This window comes from Electrophorus electricus, chromosome 12, assembly GCF_041902795.1.
Source record: "Electrophorus electricus isolate QZ-2024a chromosome 12, ASM4190279v1, whole genome shotgun sequence".
NCBI classification, from domain to species: Eukaryota; Metazoa; Chordata; class Actinopteri; order Gymnotiformes; family Gymnotidae; genus Electrophorus; species Electrophorus electricus.
The window spans coordinates 980,001-998,976 of NC_137508.1; the positions used below are offsets into that span (position 1 = coordinate 980,001).

Below are 18,976 nucleotides of genomic sequence, written 5' to 3' on the forward strand. Positions count from 1 at the left end.
ACCATCTCAAGGCTTCTGTTCCAAATGTATTCCCGTTCAGTGGCTTTTCTGTTCAGGGTCATTTCGAAATAGTTGCCCATGGTAATGGACTACACAGTAGAGATACAGAGGATCTAGATCAGGTTGGACAATACTGGAGGTGTACTTTTAATATGCACAGCTGAATGTCACAGGACAGGACTGCTTTTAAAAAATCAAAACAGGACAAGGCAGTAAATGTTTGATCCATGGCATGATATTACAGGAAACAATACAAACAGAGTTGAGAAGAATGCATTAGAATGTTTTTGACAGTACACTATAGAAATGAAAGAAATGAACTAAAGCGTTCGACTATAATTACAGACTTTATATTTTGTGTGTATATATAGTAGGCAAAAACTGATCTCGCTGTCTTTGCAGAACTGTCTCGTGCGCTGTGAGAATGGTGCTTTCACGGCTGTGGTCGGAGATTTTGGTCTGTCTGAGAAAATCCCTGATTATAGGTCAGTGCCTTTTTCATCTCAACGGAGAGTACCATGGAGAAACCACAGGCCTCAGATCAGTTTGTAAGAAATCACATACCTCAGCTGCAAAACATTTCTGATGGCCCAGAAAAGTGGACATTTTAAGACCGGTTTTGGTCCAGGTGTAACCTGCACTGTGTGCACTTGTTAGAAAGCTGACAAACAGACAGGGGGCTCATTATAGCTGGCTTGGCTGCACATTTTGCAGAAGTGCATAACAATCTGCATGAATAAATCAGCACACTTGCAGGCATAAAGTTCATATTGTTTAAATTATTTGCATATGGCATTTTCTGTTCTCTTTCATGTATACAATACACTGTCAGGCCTCAATAGGCCATTAAATCCTACCAATGCCTTGCTCTGCTGCAGTGATGGTGTGGAGAAGCAGCCCCTAGCTGTGGTGGGCTCCCCCTACTGGATGGCTCCGGAAGTACTAAGGGGAGAGCTTTACAATGAGAAGGTACCTCTGCCATCATATCCCATAATTAGTTTATCTTAGTGACTTCTTATCCTGAATTGATGATGCACCGTGCATTTCCCGGACAGGTGGATGTTTTTGCGTATGGCATCATTCTGTGCGAGATCATTGCGCGTATCGAGGCTGACCCAGATGTGCTGCCGCGAACAGAGGTACTACCCGACACTGGCCAATGGAGAGGTCATCCAGTGTTCAGTATCTTCACACTCATACATGTAAACCATATCATAACAACATGTCTCTGCGACTACGACAGCAATCCATACGACTACGACAGTTACAGTTACAGCCTTTAATTTGTGCTGGCACAGCTTGGTGGGATGTGTGTCAGTGACGACATGTGTAGTGTGTGTTGGGAGAATACTTATAAAGACGGTTTGCCTTTCACTGTCTTTTGAAACATTCGCACAGTGACAGGCGTAACCGGAAATGGGGATGAGAGGCCACATGAAGTCGCTCAGCGTGTTATGGACCACCTGCAATTTGTTGTTAACATGCAAGTTAAAAGCAAATAGCACATGGGTCACATGACCACGTCCCTTCTCTGTCCTGTCCTGTTTACCCACAAAGCCTCTTCTGACAGAATAGTCACTACAGCTGATCAACTAACTGGTATTGTGTCGTAAGATGTGAATTACTCTACTCACGCTTGAAGGTTTCATATGTGCGTCCTGTAATTATCCATGTAAAAGGGCCCCTAGTGTCTGCAGCAAGGCTGAGTTGTTGATCACTTCCTAAGGTGTGTACTAGCAGGCAACTGTTATGAAAGGGTGAGAGCGCCCCCTGTTGGTGCTTTTTTTTGGCACAACAGCGTCTCAGCTGTCAGGATTTCTGCCCCTTACAGAAGGTTTACACTGTAAAAAAACATTTCCAGCGTGAAACCCACATACATCTTTTTTTAATTTGGGTTGTTTCTCAGTGTCTCTTTCCTGAGGCAGGAGGAGTTTTTGTCAGAGTGTCATGTGACTGTTTCTGTGCAGGACTTTGGTCTGGATGTGGAAGCATTTGAGCACATGGTCGGAGACTGTCCACCAGAGTTTCTCACCCTGGCTGTCAACTGCAGCAATGTAAGACACACACACACACACACACACACACACACACACACACACACACACATTTTTTATTTATATATATAGGGAACACACACACACAAAATTGATGTACACTTTTTTGTGTATCTGTGCTTATACATGTGCTGTGAAGGTATTTGGTTTATGGAGTTGAACCTGAATTAAACTATTGTACTTAAGTTGTACTTTTCCTTGACAGATGTGTGCAGAGAGTCGTCCTTCTTTCTCGGACATTGTTGTCACCTTGGAGGCGATGGACAGAGAGCGGGAGAAGACTGAGGTTCCCGTGTTTCTAGGTGAGTGGAGGTTTTTGCTCCCAGCAGCCTGGAAGTAGTGGGTCAGGAAACCAGGCACAAGATTGGAGCAGGTCCCCTACTCCCTCTGTGCTCACTCCCACAGAACCCGTCGCCGTTGACGAGAGCCCATACCGGAGGAGGAGTTCCCCGTGTTACCCGGGCGACCAGCGTCTGTCGCGGAGCCAGTCGGACATGCTGCCCCCAGCCCTGTCTCCGTGCCTGGGCACGCCGGTGCGCATCAACCCCTTCTCCCTTCGCCAGGATCTGAACGGCGGCCGTATCAAGCTCTTCGACACGCCCAGCAAATCGGTCATCTCTCTCACCTTCACCCTGCCCCCGCCCCCTGACCCGTGCGCCTCTCCGCCGCTGGGCGGGGCCCCCACGCGCCGCGGGCCCCCCCGTAGGTGCCAGTCCCTGCCCTGTACCCCTGAGCTGGCGAGGTCACTCCGCGAGTCGGACACCCAGAGCGTGGAGGAGAGGGAGCGAGAGATGAAGGCTAGAGAGAGAGGTGGCAGGAAAGGGGAGGTGGACCTGATGGATGGCTTAGCCCTGGATCTAGGGGTGGTGTCTCTGGAGCGGGTGGAGGAGGAGGGTGAGGGCCTGTGGCGCTCCGAACCCATGGACTGCAGTAGCTCTCCTGACACAGTTGAGGGTGCGAACAGTACCACAGGAAGACCCCTCCTCTGCAGTTCTTCATCCTCCTCTTCCTGTCGGCAGTCCAACAGCTGGGTGACGCCCATTTCAAACGGACCCCCATCGCTGCCGCCCATCCCCCGCCTGGACAACAACAACGGTCTGCTAGGAGCCGGGCGCCCGTTGCCATGGGTGCGGCTCGACGGTTACCTCAAGCACCATGCCCAAGAGCGCTTGGCACGTCCTGCTGTGCAGGACGAGGTCATTTCCTGTCCGGGATGCTGCCTGGTGGGATTCAGCTTCCCGTCAGTGTGCCTGCGTGGAGCCCTGCCCCCTAGGCATGGCCCACTGCCACGCCCATACAGGAATCTCAATGGTAGAGAGCCAGCAGCTGCCACGGCAGGCAATGGAATGCTTTGTCGAGGAGTAAAGGGTCTGGCTCCGCCCACAGCGCCCTGCGAGCCAGCGTTGCCCCTCCCAGAGGCGCAGACATAGGCAGACATAGGCAGACATAGGCAGACATAGGCCCCTGTCGGGGTTGCCATGTAACGGGCTGCATGTCAGCTTGTGCCAATCACGGCTGTGGGAAAATTACTGGTGACATTACATGGTGAAGTGTGAAGAAGGCATGGATGGCAAGGAGTGTGTGTGTGTGTGTGCAGTGTTGGAACTCTTTGCAGGGTTTGTCTTGATGCTGCACTGTGATATTTGAGTTTATATGAATGTAAACTAGTTGTTTGTGAGGAATTTGAAGGTGCTATTGAGACAACAATCCTTCAACTTTAAAAGCCACTGTGCTTTAAAAAAAAAGCTCTCAAATGGTGTGTGTGTGTGTGTGTGTGTGTGTGTGTGAGTGAGAGAGAGAGAGATAGTGATCCCACGATATTAGTTCAAGCTTTATTTTGATAATCACTCCTTTGAAATTGGGGGAAAGACCTGTGTGTGTGTGTGTGTGTGTGTGTGTGTGTGTGTGTGTGTGTGTGTGTGTGTGTGTGTGTGTGTGTACGTTTGGGAATGTGTGTTCTTTGTTAATGATCCAAATTCCAAAATAAATCAGAGTGCATTCTGATCAGCTCACAGCGTCTGAGAATGATGGGAATGTGTGTGTGTGTGTGTGTGCGTGCGCATGTTTTTATGTGTCTGTGGGGGGGTTGAGTTTAGAAGCAATGTGTGCAATAAGCTATGGCTGAGACAAACTCCACTTTTTTAATGGGTCATGCACCATTTTTAGTACAATAGGGAAAATTGGTTTTACTTGTATTGTGTAATTTTTCAGTATCTCCCTCTAGTGGTAGGAAGGGATTCTTACTGGCCAGGTTATTGCTGCTTAAAAAAGTACTGCAGTTGTGTCCAGGTATTTTCAAATGGCAAACGGTAAGTCAAACAGATCACACAGGATGGAGATGGTCCCTGAATTGTGTAAAAAAAAAAAAAAAAGTTGACGGGTGCAGGACTGAAATAGCTAGCATTTACCTGATGCTTTTTATCCAAAGTGACTTACAATTCTGACTGAACACAACTTGAGCAATTGAAGGTTAAGGGTCTTGCTCAGGGGCCCAACAATGACAACCTGGTGGTGGTGGGACTTGAACTGGTAACCTTCTGATTACTAGTGCAGTACCTTCACCACTGAGACTCCGCTGTCCTCCTCCCACAGATGCCCATGTCATGATGAAGACTGATGATGATGATTTGGAAACATTTATGACATTTTATGGGACTAGAATGGCATTGTAGTGATTATTCAGTCCTTGCCTAAAGTTTTATTGCCTTAAAAGCGACAAAATAAACACGTCCAGTGTCCTGTGTGATCTGGTGACCTCCTTTTCTAACGTAATGCCGTGACTCTAAACTTCATCCACCCTCATGAGTCCTCATTTTTGTAAAGCGTGTCTGCGTGCACATGCCTGTATTCAGACCTCTGCACGTGCACGTGGAACTGCAAAAGCGTGACGTGTCCCCACCAACGCATGCCTGCCACGGTCCTGCCCACAGCGAGTGTCCTGCGGTACCGCCATCCTCTGCCAGCAGCGCGTCAAAAGGGGTTCCTCTTCCAGTTTTTAGATATCGTACCAAGTGTATTGTCTGGACTTAGCTGTGACTCTGGTAGCCGAATAAGCTCTTTTTGAACATGAGGGAATGCAATTAGACCTGCAGGTGGAGAGGATGGTAATACTCTGCTCGCTCAACCAATTTTTTCTGACACGTACTCACATTTCATCAGGTCATCACGGAGGCGTTTCACTGATATGATGTCGCCACAGTTTAATGAAGGAAAAATCAAAACTGAATTAGTTTAGTTATCGTTTCCATCCCTAGAGTGCTAGTAACGGAAGTGTGTAAATGGTGAGATGGATATGAAGATTCGATTTTAATTCCTCAGTGTGAATTTACTGTGTAAAGGTGTTTTTTTTTTGTTTTTTGTTTTTTTTTTTTTTTTACCTTGTTTTCCCCCTTAAAAGCACTTATAACAATATTGTCAATACTGGGGAAAATCAGCTTTAATAAATGTAATTGATCTGTGTTATTTATGAAGCTGTCTTAAAGATTAAAAAGATTGAACACTGCTGTCTGTGGTTGTTGGCGTTCCAGTTCATGCCAGTCTCACCCCAACTGTTGGAAGCATTTGTTTGTCTAAAATGTTTTTGTTTGCTTCAGCGTTAACATTCCCCTTCATTAGACCCAAGTGGCCCGGCCCAGACCTGAAGAACAGCCCGTGACATTTTCTCTCCTCCGTCAAACTTTAAGGTTGTCATTGTGCTTTCTGGTAGGCAGCGTTCTCCTGGTATCTGCCAAACCCAGATTTGTCTATCAGACTTCCAGATAGTAAAGTCTGCTGCACCGCTCCAGAGAAGGCATTTTTACTGCTCCAGTGTCTAGTGCTGGTGTGTTTTTACACTACAGAGTGCTTAATTACGTACTGAGTAAAAATCGCCTTGGCTCTGTTCTTTCACTCACTACCGAGTTCTAAACTTCCCCTGGAAGTGACATCAGCACCAGAGTGATGTGTCAGGAGCTCTGTGAAACAGGGTCCTTGGTCCAGCAGCTCACACACATCTCAAAGTGTGCAGCATGTCTGATTTAATTCCTTGGCTGAGGTGGTTTGGCTTGTAGACACTTTTTCACAATAATTGTATTTATTAACTGACTTGCAGCAAAGATGGCATCTCATGACAGTACCATGTCAAACATCACTGAGCTCTTCACAGTGACCCCTTACTGCCAGTGTTGGTCTGCAGAGGTTGTACAGTAATGTGAGAGTGCTGATGTGTAAATTTGAAGTGCTCACACCTTAACACCAAAAACATGTTTCATTTGTTATTGAGAACATGAATGCATGTTCTGGCCATCGCTTAAAGACCTACTAGAGCAGGTATATGAGTCGGTGTGTACACCGAGGATCTTTTAAATGATTTTTGGTTATTTACATACAAACAAAAAGCCTAATTTTTAAAAATTGCAGTTACACCATTGACCATTAGGTTATGCTACGCTGCTGCCATCTTCTGGCCATCTATGAAAATGTCTTACTTTTAGTATTGCTTTTCCCTAATCTGGTTTGCTGCAATTTTAGTATTTCCTCTGGTCTAACTCACCAGTACTGGGACCAGTCTCAGCCAGGGTTCCCAGCAGTGATGCAGAAACACGTTATTAGCTCCCTGTGGTTCCCTGGACGAGCAGTAAATACCCCCCCCCCCCAACAAATACCCCTCACCACCCCACCCCAACTAACTCCATTTACATAAAATACATACAAATTTGTGTAATATATTCACTTTCGTTTTATGGCATACCTATAGCTTAATTCTCCCTTAGAAATCTTGATTATTAAAAATTTTAAACCATATAACAAATATTTTATAACTCATAAATAGATCTGGGGAATAAATCACAACCAGACACTAACCTTAAAGTTTGCACGTCATTTTAAAGCAAAACTATTATCTGCTTATTTCCTTTGAATATGGTAGTGTTTTCTGCCAGTCATTTAGGAAGAGACCTATAGATTTAAGTGAATAAGACATTTCAAAGCTCAGTTATACTCTTGTATATTAGGTTATGATCAGACTCATTTGTGATTATTAGTTTATGGACATGCTATTCTGAAATCTTAAGAGAAACCACCTTCTCACATCAATGTGCAAAGAAAATTATTTAAAACTCACCATTATTAAAATATCAGAAAAAGGCACACTGATGCCTCCAGCCATTCCATGAACTTATCTTCACCGTAGAAAAGATCCTGATCCTATAAACTTGATGCAAGCACACCCAGGTTTCTCTCAAAACATTTTTCCCCATGTGGAAAGTGAAATGCTTTGTCCTAAAATTCATTCTTTCCTTGGAATAGTGGTGTACTGATAGTATTTGCTATCCCTAAAATATATTAAATCCATAAGATACTACAAGAAAATCTACAAGAACTCTTGCAGAAATTGAAAAATGTTCTGCCAATAACGAGTGGCAACTTTAAGACAGGAAAATCAGGTAGGTATTATGCTCCATCAGATGACATGGAATGACCTTTAAATTTGGAACTTTAAACTAGGGCTTAATCTGTGGGTGTTTCTTTGCTGGTTTACTTATATACTGCATGTTTACATTTAACTTTACTTATGCTCCCTGTAGAGGGCGCTATGTATTATTAGTGTCATGTTTAAATGACACTGAATTATCAATATCAAATTACATTTTTCGTTATGCAGTAATGCACCTGTATAACTTAATATTACAATATGTCTGCTGATGAACATAGATCATTATCATTACCTAAACCTTAGAGATTTATTTCACTATAATTTGAGATTTAAGATTTCAAGATCTCAAGAGCTGCCATAACAGAGAAAAGAAGGGGCTTTTACTGTAGAAAGAGGGCTTTTACTGTAGGAATACACACTGAATTTGTGAAGTGTTTACTGGGAAGGCTGAGGATGGTCCCCAGGGGCCCCTGAGCACATGCAGGGGTCACTACCACAGTACCACGTGTTCAACAATGTCAGCTCAGATGAAAGCGGAGTATGGGGGCACGTTCTACACTAGTGAGATGTATCAGCAGGTGGTGTGCACCATCTAGAGGACGGAGGATGACCTGTGACAGAACTGTGACAGACTCAGCTGATGGGTATGGAGGCCAAGATGAAAGTATAAGAGTTTGATCTAAGAGACTGAAAAGGACACGTTTATCTCTCAGAAGTGAGACCGAGACAGAAAACAAATCGGCAGGCATTATCAAAGCAATTTTCCACAAAAATGCACCCCCAGTAATGATACCCAGGCATTTAAAAATTATTTTTTCAGACTTAATCAATCATTTAGCAGAAGAACCAGCATCCGGTTATTTGATCAAATAAAATCCATATCGAAAAAACAGTATACTCTGAAATCAATCTGAAATCAATCTGAAATTTCTGATTCTATGATAACATTTAACTACTGCATTGCTCATTAAAGAAGTATGCGTTAGTAGAGACATGTGGAGACAAAAAATCTTAAAGGAGAAAGATCTTAAAGAAGTATGCCTTAGTAGAGACGTGTGCAGAGAAGTATGCCTTGGTGTGCACACAGTGTCACATTAAACTGGAGGTTCCTGTGTGGAGACAACAGGATCTTTGAAGTAGAAGATCTAGCTGGAAACATAAACAAACGCCATGTGCTCACCACAGCCGCATGCTGGCGCTGCCGGTATGTCGAGAGCACCGTGACAGGTTCCTACAAGATCAGCGTATTAGAAAAAAATACAACAATATTAAATATTAAATGGTTTATGCAATAATTCAAGATTTATTTTCTAATTTCTTTATGATGAATTTTTCAAAGATTTCCCACAAGATCTGAGCAATGATGGTGATATATTTGTTATTCTTCTCGGCCTGCTCTCGAGCCTCTTTCTCTCGCAGACACAACAGGTCCTTTTGGGCTTCGAGCAAAGCTCGAGACTCCCTCAGTCTACCGCTCTGATCTTCGCGTTCCTTCAGGAGCCGGCGGGTTTCCTCCTCTATGGCCCGCTCGGCCATCTCCAGCATTTGGTTTGTGTACCATCTCCCTCCGTTCCTGGCCACCATCAGGCTGATCTTCTTCAGGAGTTCATCCACCTGAGTGGCCTCCTTGGACTCATTGTTGAAAACGTGGTGTTGGTTGTTGATCTGCTTAAGGACTCTCACCAGATCTGGGCACTCACTAACAAATTCTTGAATATTTTTCTTCCCAAGCTTGTCTCCGTGGGTGAACAGAACCACACTGTAGTTTCTGGCACCTTCCCCGAAGATCTTCAGAAAGATCTCGACAGCTTGTCTGTCTTCCTGGGTGAACCTTCCTGGCTGAACCACAAGCAGGAAGGCATGTGGGCCAGGGGCAGAGAGAGGGACACACAGTTTGATCCGATTGACTGCCTCCTCTAGGATAAGACTTGGGTCAAAAAGGCCTGGGGTGTCAATAATAGCAACTTTCTTCCCATTTACTTTTCTGGTGACCTTCCAGCAATCCTGCGTCACAGATGATGCCGATATTTTGGATTCGAAGGCCTCTTCTCCCAGAAGGGTGTTTCCAGCGGCACTTTTTCCAACACCAGTCTTCCCTAACAGAACAATCCTGATCTCTTCATATGGACTCTGTTGTTCATACACTATAAAAAACAGTGGAGATGTTATCATCACACTTGTATGGATGCACAATGTGTATTTTAAAATCTGGAGCCATGACTTACTCATTGTGAATATGTGGACTGGATTTTTTATGTGAACAAGTGTTTATGTTGTGGTTTTGGCACTCTAGTCTATTTAACGTAATCCCAAAATGTTAGATTTACTACATAATACCAATTAATAAAATACTGAAATACTGAAGTTCACTGAAAATTGTTCTGATTGCATGTCTGTGATAGATTATTAGTAAAAATGACTGAAAATGCATTTTGACACAAAAACACATCTTGAATGAACTTTATTTCACTAAATATGAGTAGAATAATTTTTGTAATAGTAACCATAAAAATGTAAATCATAACTCACCAGTGTCAAATCATATAGGAAATGTATCATTTAAATATTATATAAACAATTGTGTAAAAGTGTTTAAAGAGATTACAAATTAAAATGTACTTTATTGCACTTGAAATCTATAACATTTCATTAAGAAATAGTGTACTATTAAGGAAAACCCAGAGGTCTTCTGCTAAAACACATACCGAGATATGAATAACATCTACCCTCTTGATGAACACATATAAGTGTAGTTTCTAGTGTGATCAACATCAGTTGTGCACATTGCATCCTCGGGCATTGTGTCTCATTTCAGGAGTTATTTCAGTATTCTTTTCAAGATCCACATGCCTGCCACTAAACTCATAGCTGAGGGAATCAGTAATCTTTTATGGTCAATTAAACCCATAAGCCTTTCCCAGAGTGATGTACTTGTCTCCAAAACCTCTTCAGGTTTGTCCAGGACTGTCTGTAGAATGTTCTCAGGTTGGTCTACAACTGCCTCTACAACTTTCTTAGATTGGTCAATTGTCTTTAGAGTTACCTGAGTCATCTCATTAATGAGACTCTCTGTTCTCTTTGCTTGTACATTCCTCCAAATACAAGCCAACAAAGGTACACCTCCTAAGATCAGTACAACAGGGATGAGAACACCAAAGACTCTTGTGATGTTCACATTTTTCAGCGTCCTAACATAAAAGGTTTTCCCTTCTCTTCTCTTTATCTCACTGTCAATCTTATCCAAGAGCTCAGAGACTTGTGCTTTACTTTCATTGTCGGTATTATCTAAGACATGGTACAATCCTGAACAACTGTCAATGAGTTTCAGTAGAATCTTGTCCTCTTGGACAAACTGATCTATTGTTTTACTCTTAAGCTTGTCTCCATATGTAAAGAGCACCAAAGTGTACAGATTTACATTTGAATGCAACAATTCATTCAGCTTTTCCATCACACCCCTCTCTTGCTCTGTGAAACGCCCAAGCTGGATGACGAGGAGAAAGGTGTGGGGTCCAGGAGCACACAGAGTCATGGCGCTCTCCAGCTCTCTCTTCATCTGTATATCTGCGAGCACGCTGTTGAAAAGGCCTGGGGTGTCCACAACTGCCACCTGCCTCCCACACACCTGGCCGTCAGCGCGTTTACTCTGTAACGTCCGGGAGCTGGAGCTGAGGTCAGACTGAAACTCTGCTCGGCCCAGGATGGTGTTTCCTGCTGCACTCTTCCCTACACCCTGAAGTCCCACCAACACCAATCTCAGTGGATCCTTTGCTCCTGGAAAGAATTGTTCTCAATAGCTCATTTGTTCCAGGTTATTACTTTTAAACAGTTCTTTATATCTCTTTTGAAATCATACGCAAACAATTTCCTTGTATTCAAGCAAAGAAAAATCCACTTATGTTCCATTTTATGATTGAACCTTTTGACAAACTGATTATAAAATAGAATATAAAACTATATACAAAATAGGAGCTAAAAGATAATTCACTTTAGGTTTTAGACTTAAAAGTATTTTCTATTAAGCAATTCTGAAAAGAACAGGTAACATCAAAAGCTAATCAAAAGATTAATTGTAATTATACAATAGCAAAATGTGTTGCCAAACTTCTTCCTCTTCATTAATATTTAACCATGTTCACACACTTGTGACTACCTGTTCTTAAATTTTATTTAGCCATAATTCCGAATTTCCATTCCACTTTAGGCATCATTTTTATTAATATATTACTGTACTCTGCAGATTCTTTGTATTTCTGCTATGCTGTCCCAAACTCCAGAAATGGCTGCGTTAAGGAATTCATTGTTTCTTTCTGCTTTTATTCTTGCCTCAGCTTCATTCATTGGCTTTTTTGTTTGAAGTCTTAATTTCTCCTCTTGAATTGCTTTCTCAACCCTCAGCAGCATTTCATTTGTGTAGTGCTGTGCACCATTTCCAGTAACCAGCTGTTCGATCTGCTCAAACACCATTTTAACCTGCATCGGATCTTTTTCAGTATTTTCTAAGACACTGTATCGTCTACTGGTGGTTTGGATCAACTGCATCAGATTAGGACTCTCACAAAGAAATTCATGAATACTTTTCCTGCTTTTCTTCAGCTTGTCTCCATGGGTGAAGATCACCATGGTGTATTGTGAAGAGTCTTCACCAAAAATCATCTTGATGAGCTTTACAGTCTCAATTTCTTCATTAGTGAATCTGCCCAGCTGAATAATCACCAAGAACACATGAGGGCCTGGTGCACAGAGGGACATGCAATACTTGATCTTTTCCGCAATTTCTTCATTTGAAAATTGGGTGTCATAAAGTCCTGGTGTGTCGATGATGGCAACACTCCTACCACTGATGTTCCTGATCACTTTTTGACAAGCTGGAGTCACTGAGATACCCGATAACTCAGACTTGAATACCTCTCCCCCCAGGAGAGTGTTCCCTACAGCACTCTTTCCCACTCCGGTCTTTCCAACCAGAACAATCCTCAGTTCACTATCATTCATTTTCTTCATCTGCACTGTTGAAGGAGAAGTTACATGGCCATTTATAATTTGGAAATAATTCAGCAATGCCTTTTGTAAGTCTTCCCAGTTCCCCTTATTAATGGCAGAAGGCACCCATAACTTTGATGGATGTATTTTTTCACAGAAATTGTAATGATTCTATAGTCTCCATATATACTGATATCTGAAAACGTCTGATTATAACTGTTAGTGAGAGAATTCTCTATCTGTATTGGCTAACAACAATGATCTGGTGATAGCTTTTTAGTTTTGTAAAAAGACGGAATTTTGCTAAAAAACATGTCATGCAAATGTTAAAATAATCACCGCAAGCATACTGCTGTTAAACATGGCATTAAATATTTCAGGTTTTGAAAAAACCTTTTATATTCTTTTAGCAGTAAATGACACATGGCTCTTTGGAATTGTTCTGTTATATTTTGCTTTGAGAACAAGAAGCCAGTGCTAAAATAAAAAGACATTTTATGATATCTGTGAGTTTTGATCTACATTTTCAGTATTTGTATTAAAAGAATTACTAAGGAAAAACTGCTGATGTCTGAAGAATCATGTGATTTGATTGTAAAGACAGCATTTGATGATGTAAGTTGCAATTGTTAAAATGTACTTAAAATAACATGACCCTTCTGCAATAAAATAAAATGTTTGCTTTTATGGTTGCAATTGTACAAATTTAGATATTGCAATTCTGCCTGCTAAACCAAACTATTCTGAGTGACTGAATTCATCAAACAAAAAAAAGATTCCTATATAAATACTTAGAATTCTTAATGTTTAAGAAAGTTTAGTGTAAAAAAAGATTTTTGTAACAGTGTCCTAAAATGTACATGACCATTCTGTTCTTATCTGCAGCCCCATAAAATATTGTACTATTTAAAAGTCTAATTGATAACTTACCATTCTCAGACTCCATTGCATTTATTTTGTGAGAGTGTTGAGATTTGAGGTTTGTCTCTCTGCTCCAGCTGGTGCTGCATTTGATCCATCATCCTGTATCGTGTATATACTCACATTACACCACACCCAACTTTTTCAAACATGTTCACTGAACAGTCTTGTTTCCCAAAATCATTATAATGTTAAGATCATCTTAAGTAAGAGAGAGAGTGTTCAGTGTAATACTCGCTCTACCATTTAAAGATGATCTTTGTTTGACGATGCTTTTGGGAAACCCAGCCCTGTTTACTTCTGACTCATGGGGTGGGTGGTTTTGCATTGTTCGTGCTTTATGACTGACAGTTTAATTGATGTACGGCTCTGAAACTCCATCCTGCCATTTCCTTGACCTCTCACCTCAGAGTACCTTTCACTTTTTCTAAAGGTCAGGTGCGAGGGACAAACTGAAGGGGCACTGCAGCGCAGCATTATGTGTTTTGACCCTGTTATGAGGCGTGACGAGGAACGGGATGGCGAAGCAAAGTGTTTTAACTACACACAAACAAAAGCTGAAACAAAACATGAAGAACAAGAAAAAACAATGTAGTGAACAGCAGAACTGGAAATACGTGTGAGACACGTAATGTGTAGAACACACAGGGTCACCGACAACAAACAACAGTAAAATAGGGCATGAAATACACATACTAATGAGGAGCATAACAGGGGACAGGTGTAACACATGACCTATTAACAAGGTAGGGGCATGGTGACACACACACACACACACACACACACACACACACACACACACACAAACGGGTGCATGCCATTACTCCTAAACTATTAGACATAGTGACAAAATTCTTTGCCCAGTTTGCCCAGTCAGGGAAAAATCAGGCATTCAGCAAGCAAAGAGAGTCAGCACCCAGGGTGGTATAGACAACAGATTTTACTGAACACCATAGGTATATACAAACCATATTCACTTTATGTAGCTTTAATGCAGTGTATTTAATGTAGCTTTAATACATATGCTGGGTTTGTACATGGAATTGATGTATTCTCATCTTTAATTTTAGCATATTGCTAATCAGCTAATGGGTTTAAAACAAATATCAGTTTATGACAATGAGAAATATCTCACACCCACTTTAGTTGTTGCCAGGTCTCCCCTATTATCTACGTCTCCCCTATTGCCTGATAGCTACAAATCCAGGAGAGCAAAAACTAATATGGCTCTCCTGACTCATGAAGTCAGACACCACACCTATTTGAGCAGCTGATCCTGCGATAACTCAGGACATCTACATGTGCTTCAAGGAATATGATTGTTCAGACCAGGCCATCTTCTTGCACTGCTCCACTGTCCATGCTCTGATGCTGACATGCCCATTGCAGCAGTCTACAGCAAAGATGCATGTCTGCCTTCTAAGACCAACAGTCCCAGGTAAGGACATGGCACAACATGTTATTATGTCATGTTTAAATTTATAGCATTTAGCAGACGCTCTTGTCCAGAGTGACTTACAAAAGTGCTTTAGTTGTCTAGCACAAATAGGATAGACTTTTAACAAAGGCTGCCAGAACCAAGTGTCAGTGCTGAAACCTAGAATGAAAGCTAGAAAACAATTCTGTCCACTGGGTGCTAGAATGAAGAAAATTCTTAATGCTTGTCTGTCATGCATCTTAAATGATGGGGGTAGGGGGTGCAAGCTGTACTTGAAGCTCGATGGCCTTGAGAATCAGATGCGGTTTTCACCATCAACTAGGAGGAAGCGGGTCCATTTAAGGCCTTGTAGGCAAGCATCAGTTTAAACCTGATATGAGACACACCAGCTGTTGTGTGGTTTGCCTGACACTACATAGACCACCCGACCACCTCATTTGCATGTGTGCACAATTTGGGGTTCCATCGTACTGAGGAGAAGTGGTCAACCATGCTGTGAACACTTGCGTGCACCCTAAACTATGGATAGGTTGAGCCAGATATGGTAGCAATGCTTCAGGAGCCACGTATCTTGCATTCTTTATCCAAAAACCATTAGAATCAAAACATATCTGCTTAACCACTTCAAAGGCTGGAGCATCAGGATACAACTGCAACAGTGAGGGACACAAACATTGCTTGTCAGGATAATTTGTAGATGTAGTAACAGCGGACAGCATTACTGCAGCTTTGAATCACCAACAGAAAGTCAGGAGAGAACGCCACCATATGCGCCTGATGTCGTAGGAAACCAGTGCCCAGTCAGAAGAGCAGAAACAGAAGGATGGAAGGAAGCAAGAACAAAAAATAAGAGGAATGTTGGAGAAAATTCAACTCAAGGTTCAGAAGGAGGAGAGGGTCAGGAGTAAGGAGACGTAAGGAGAATGAGGAAGAGAGCGAAGGGAGGATGAGGATGTAGATGAAGAGTTACAGCCTGCTCTGGCCTGAAAGGTCCTGGCTAGAATGACAGAAAGAATAAGGGCTTGGCAGCAGGCTCGGATACCCAATGTGATAAAGGATGAGGAACTGGACTTAAGGGAGGACCCAGCTGGAAAGTCCAGGGGATCATAACGAAACCAAAGGCTATTCCAGGTGATGCTGAACTCTGGGCTCATATAAGGCTCATCTGTTGCATCATGCGGATGGGACAAGGAAAGAAACAGAAAGGTCCAAGAGATGGCGAGCACGGAGAAGCTAGCGGCACAACTTCTGCAAGGCCCAGTTGGGTGGACTCACAAGAAATAAAAAAGATAAGAAGAGGAAATTAAAGCACAAGCAGCTGTGATAACTCATATTGAACAAGAACCTGCTCCAGCCCCAAATCTTCAGTTAACGCCTCTACCAACAACCCAGACTATGCTTCCAAGCATTGTGTTTGTGGGAGGACATGAGTGATAAGGATTCAGAGGCTGATGATGAGGGTGTTGGTAGATGCTAAGACCTGTAGATATGACCCTACAATACCAAAAGATCACTACCTTCAGGAATATCAACAGTGCTGGCCATGTGGACAGATGGGACATATGAGATATTCCTGCCCAAACTGGACTTTTTTACAAAGTACAGATAGTCTTCATGCAGGTGAGCCAAACCAAGGATGGTTCTGAATGTGCCTGGAGGAACAGATGAGGGAAAATATGCAAATAATAGCTACCACCTGCCAATAAGGGCCTAAGCTAGAGCCAAAAGTGTTAGTCTCTATTAACGGTCAGCAATAATGGTGCTTAGTGCCTGACCTTTGAGTGGCGAATACTGTGGTAATGGCTGAAACGCCTGTAGTCCCTGACCTACATACATTGTTATCAAATTTTCCAGCAGATACCAAATATTATTTATACACTTCATTTATGCTTTCACTTATGAAGACAAACAATATTCTTACACCAGGCTGTCACTGATATACCATGAAAGCACATTTGTTTGCAGTAGAAGGGTAGCAGTAGACTTTAGTGACATTGAAGTAAAAAGTACAGTGTAGCCTCTCTCTCAAGCCCTGGTGCAGCCCCAGGGCAACAGACACCTTTTCTCTGTTCAGTACATTCTCTCCATGTGTGCATGGAGAAATTTGACCCTTTCAGTGGCATCTTTATGAGAATGACTCTTGGGATATTTGGTGACATGAACTTCACAAATTTCCTCTGTTTCCTTGATGACTTTCTTGTCTTTGCATCATCAGAGACTGAAGCTTTGTCAAGACTGAATAGTAATCCAGAGATTGTGAGAGAACAGCTAGAAATGAGCTCTTAAATGCAAGCCTTCTACTACAAAGGCAAGTCCAGTTCCTTGGCCATGGCACTGATGGTGGTGATATATTCACCAACCCTGCTAAGGTGTAGATCATTACAGCCATGAGGGTGAAGAATCTTACTAAGCAAGATGGGGCTATTCCTTCTGTTGGTAGGATGAAATCCTTCCTTGGTGTTTATTAAAAGCACTTTGTTCTTCCAATGCAAAGCCTCTATTTACACTCACTGTTAGGGAAGCTAGCTAATGACAGGAAGTCTTAAGGAAAACGTACCTCTGCAGATTGGACAGTAGAATGTGAGAGTTCTTTTAATCAGTTGAAGACTATGATGCTGGGGTGTGATTGGCTTGCACATTCTGATTTTGATGAGGGATTGGGTTTTGAAGCTTGCATCTTTCTTCTTTGATCTTAAACACCTACCAGGGAAGGTGAATATGGTGACTGATGCTTTGAGTCATGATCCTATTGCCAAACCCAATGGACAAAGGCTACCAGTGGAGTCAAACCCTATGCTCATTCTGAGTCCAGTTAAGTAGAGGAGGATTTGGTGCAGGATATCTCTGGAGTCAACTGCACTCTCAAATGCATGGATCAGAAAATCTTGGGCTGTGTAAGACCCAAATACCATAAGTAGGATGCATCCAAAATCAGAACTTTTTGCCAAGCCTATTGTGATTGTATTGATGCTGCAGAGAGCCGAACAGTTCATTTAACCCAGCAGGTCCAACAACTGTCAAGCAACTGTGGAGGAAAAATCAATAGGACTCGAGCCAGATGTGCAGATGAGTGAGCTTTATTGGTTCTGTCCCTTATGCATCGAGGGAGAGAAGCCTCAAACTTCTCTCTCACATGAGTTCATATACCCCCACCATTCCCCGCTGTTCTCTCATGAGGTAATCTCGTGACTCCAGGTGCCAGACCTCCCAACCGTCCTTGAACATACTTTCCTGCTAAAAACAAGTTGTTACTCCCTGCTGCTGCACTCCTGCCCAGCAACAGCTAAGCGATAACTGTCATACTCCATCACTTCTCTATTCGCCTTTCTTGCAGACTGGTGAAGATGAGGGCAAAGGTAAATGTCACATATTCCTTACTTCCTCCTTTAAGCAAGCATTAAGCATTTTCCCTCACATTTCCCCCCTTTGATAAAATCACACATTATCACTACCTAACATGATTTTGCAAATAAGCTTATTCAACTCATTTGAAGCTAGTCCTCAAATGGGTAACATGCATAATAATAAAGTACATTAATGCATTTCTAAACATCAGGATCCATCATCCATTTGGGAAGAGGGTTTAAGTCTCGTTCCTCATCCTGCAGCTCCAGGCCATCTACCTTCCCATTATTGTAGGGAAATGACAACGGTTGTGGAGCAACTATTCGAGCTACAATCCTGGAACAACAGGACAACACACACGGAGCAAAACAAAAGCAATAACATCACACATCACACAGTGGTGCGAATGGAGGACAACTCCCTGTCTATTGTTCCTGAAGCCACTTCAGCTGGTCCACCATACCAGCCCGTTTAATTGTTGCAAGGTAGCAGCAGTGCTGCCACTAGGTAGTAGGGCCCAACCCATTGTGGCCCACAGGGCGGTCCAGGGGTCCCACAGATGATACACACGCCACCAGTGAGGCATGGTCACTTCTCATTTTGTCACCTGAGGGGAGGACCAGATCGAAGGTGTAGGTCGTGGGTCCCCCCCCCCCACCCCACCCCCCGGTCTCTACAGTGCCTTGGTTGCCTTGCACTGAGGTTCCCGACAGTTGGCAGTTACTGCCTCTTTAGCATAACCATTACCTGGCGCTACCATCACAACATCTTTCCAATCACATGGGTCTCTGCACAAATAATTTGGCTCCCGGTTTCCTAAGG

General features: G+C 42.7%; 3 protein-coding genes across 7 annotated transcripts in view; 1 reads left to right on the forward strand and 2 right to left on the reverse strand.

Moving 5' to 3' along the window:
* The window catches only part of tesk1a (testis associated actin remodelling kinase 1a), a 14,207-nt gene extending 8,646 nt beyond the window's left edge, over positions 1 to 5,561 (forward strand). For all 5 annotated transcript variants that reach the window (XM_081724657.1, XM_027027459.3, XM_081724656.1 and 2 more), the window contains 6 exons: positions 403 to 485; positions 879 to 969; positions 1,056 to 1,139; positions 1,968 to 2,054; positions 2,260 to 2,356; positions 2,460 to 5,561. In XM_081724657.1, the coding sequence (XP_081580783.1) occupies positions 403 to 485; positions 879 to 969; positions 1,056 to 1,139; positions 1,968 to 2,054; positions 2,260 to 2,356; positions 2,460 to 3,484 (1,467 nt within the window). In that variant the 3' untranslated portion in view covers positions 3,485 to 5,561. The remainder of the gene's footprint in view (positions 1 to 402; positions 486 to 878; positions 970 to 1,055; positions 1,140 to 1,967; positions 2,055 to 2,259; positions 2,357 to 2,459) is intronic.
* Positions 5,562 to 8,763: 3,202 nt separating this feature from the next.
* On the reverse strand, positions 8,764 to 11,586 carry LOC113588322 (GTPase IMAP family member 7-like). The gene is made up of 3 exons (XM_035531585.2): positions 11,568 to 11,586; positions 10,696 to 11,241; positions 8,764 to 9,611 (listed from the first exon to the last, which is right to left on the reverse strand). Exons 1-3 carry the CDS (start codon positions 11,584 to 11,586, stop codon positions 8,764 to 8,766), a joined length of 1,413 nt encoding a protein of 470 aa, XP_035387478.2.
* Positions 11,587 to 11,691: 105 nt separating this feature from the next.
* Positions 11,692 to 12,471, reverse strand: LOC118242211 (GTPase IMAP family member 7). The gene has a single exon (XM_035531586.2). The coding sequence runs from the start codon at positions 12,469 to 12,471 to the stop codon at positions 11,692 to 11,694; it is 780 nt and encodes a 259-aa protein (XP_035387479.1).
* Between the last annotated feature and the right edge of the window lie 6,505 nt (positions 12,472 to 18,976).

Coding starts and splice junctions, on each gene's coding strand:
- LOC113588322 (XM_035531585.2), bottom strand. Junction 9,612..10,695: donor GCTCTTGGATAAGATTGACA/GTGAGATAAAGA, acceptor TGTTTTTTATAG/TGTATGAACAACAGAGTCCA.
- LOC118242211 (XM_035531586.2), bottom strand. CDS start 12,471: ATGAAGAAAATGAATGATAGTGAACTGAGGATTGTTCTGGTTGGAAAG.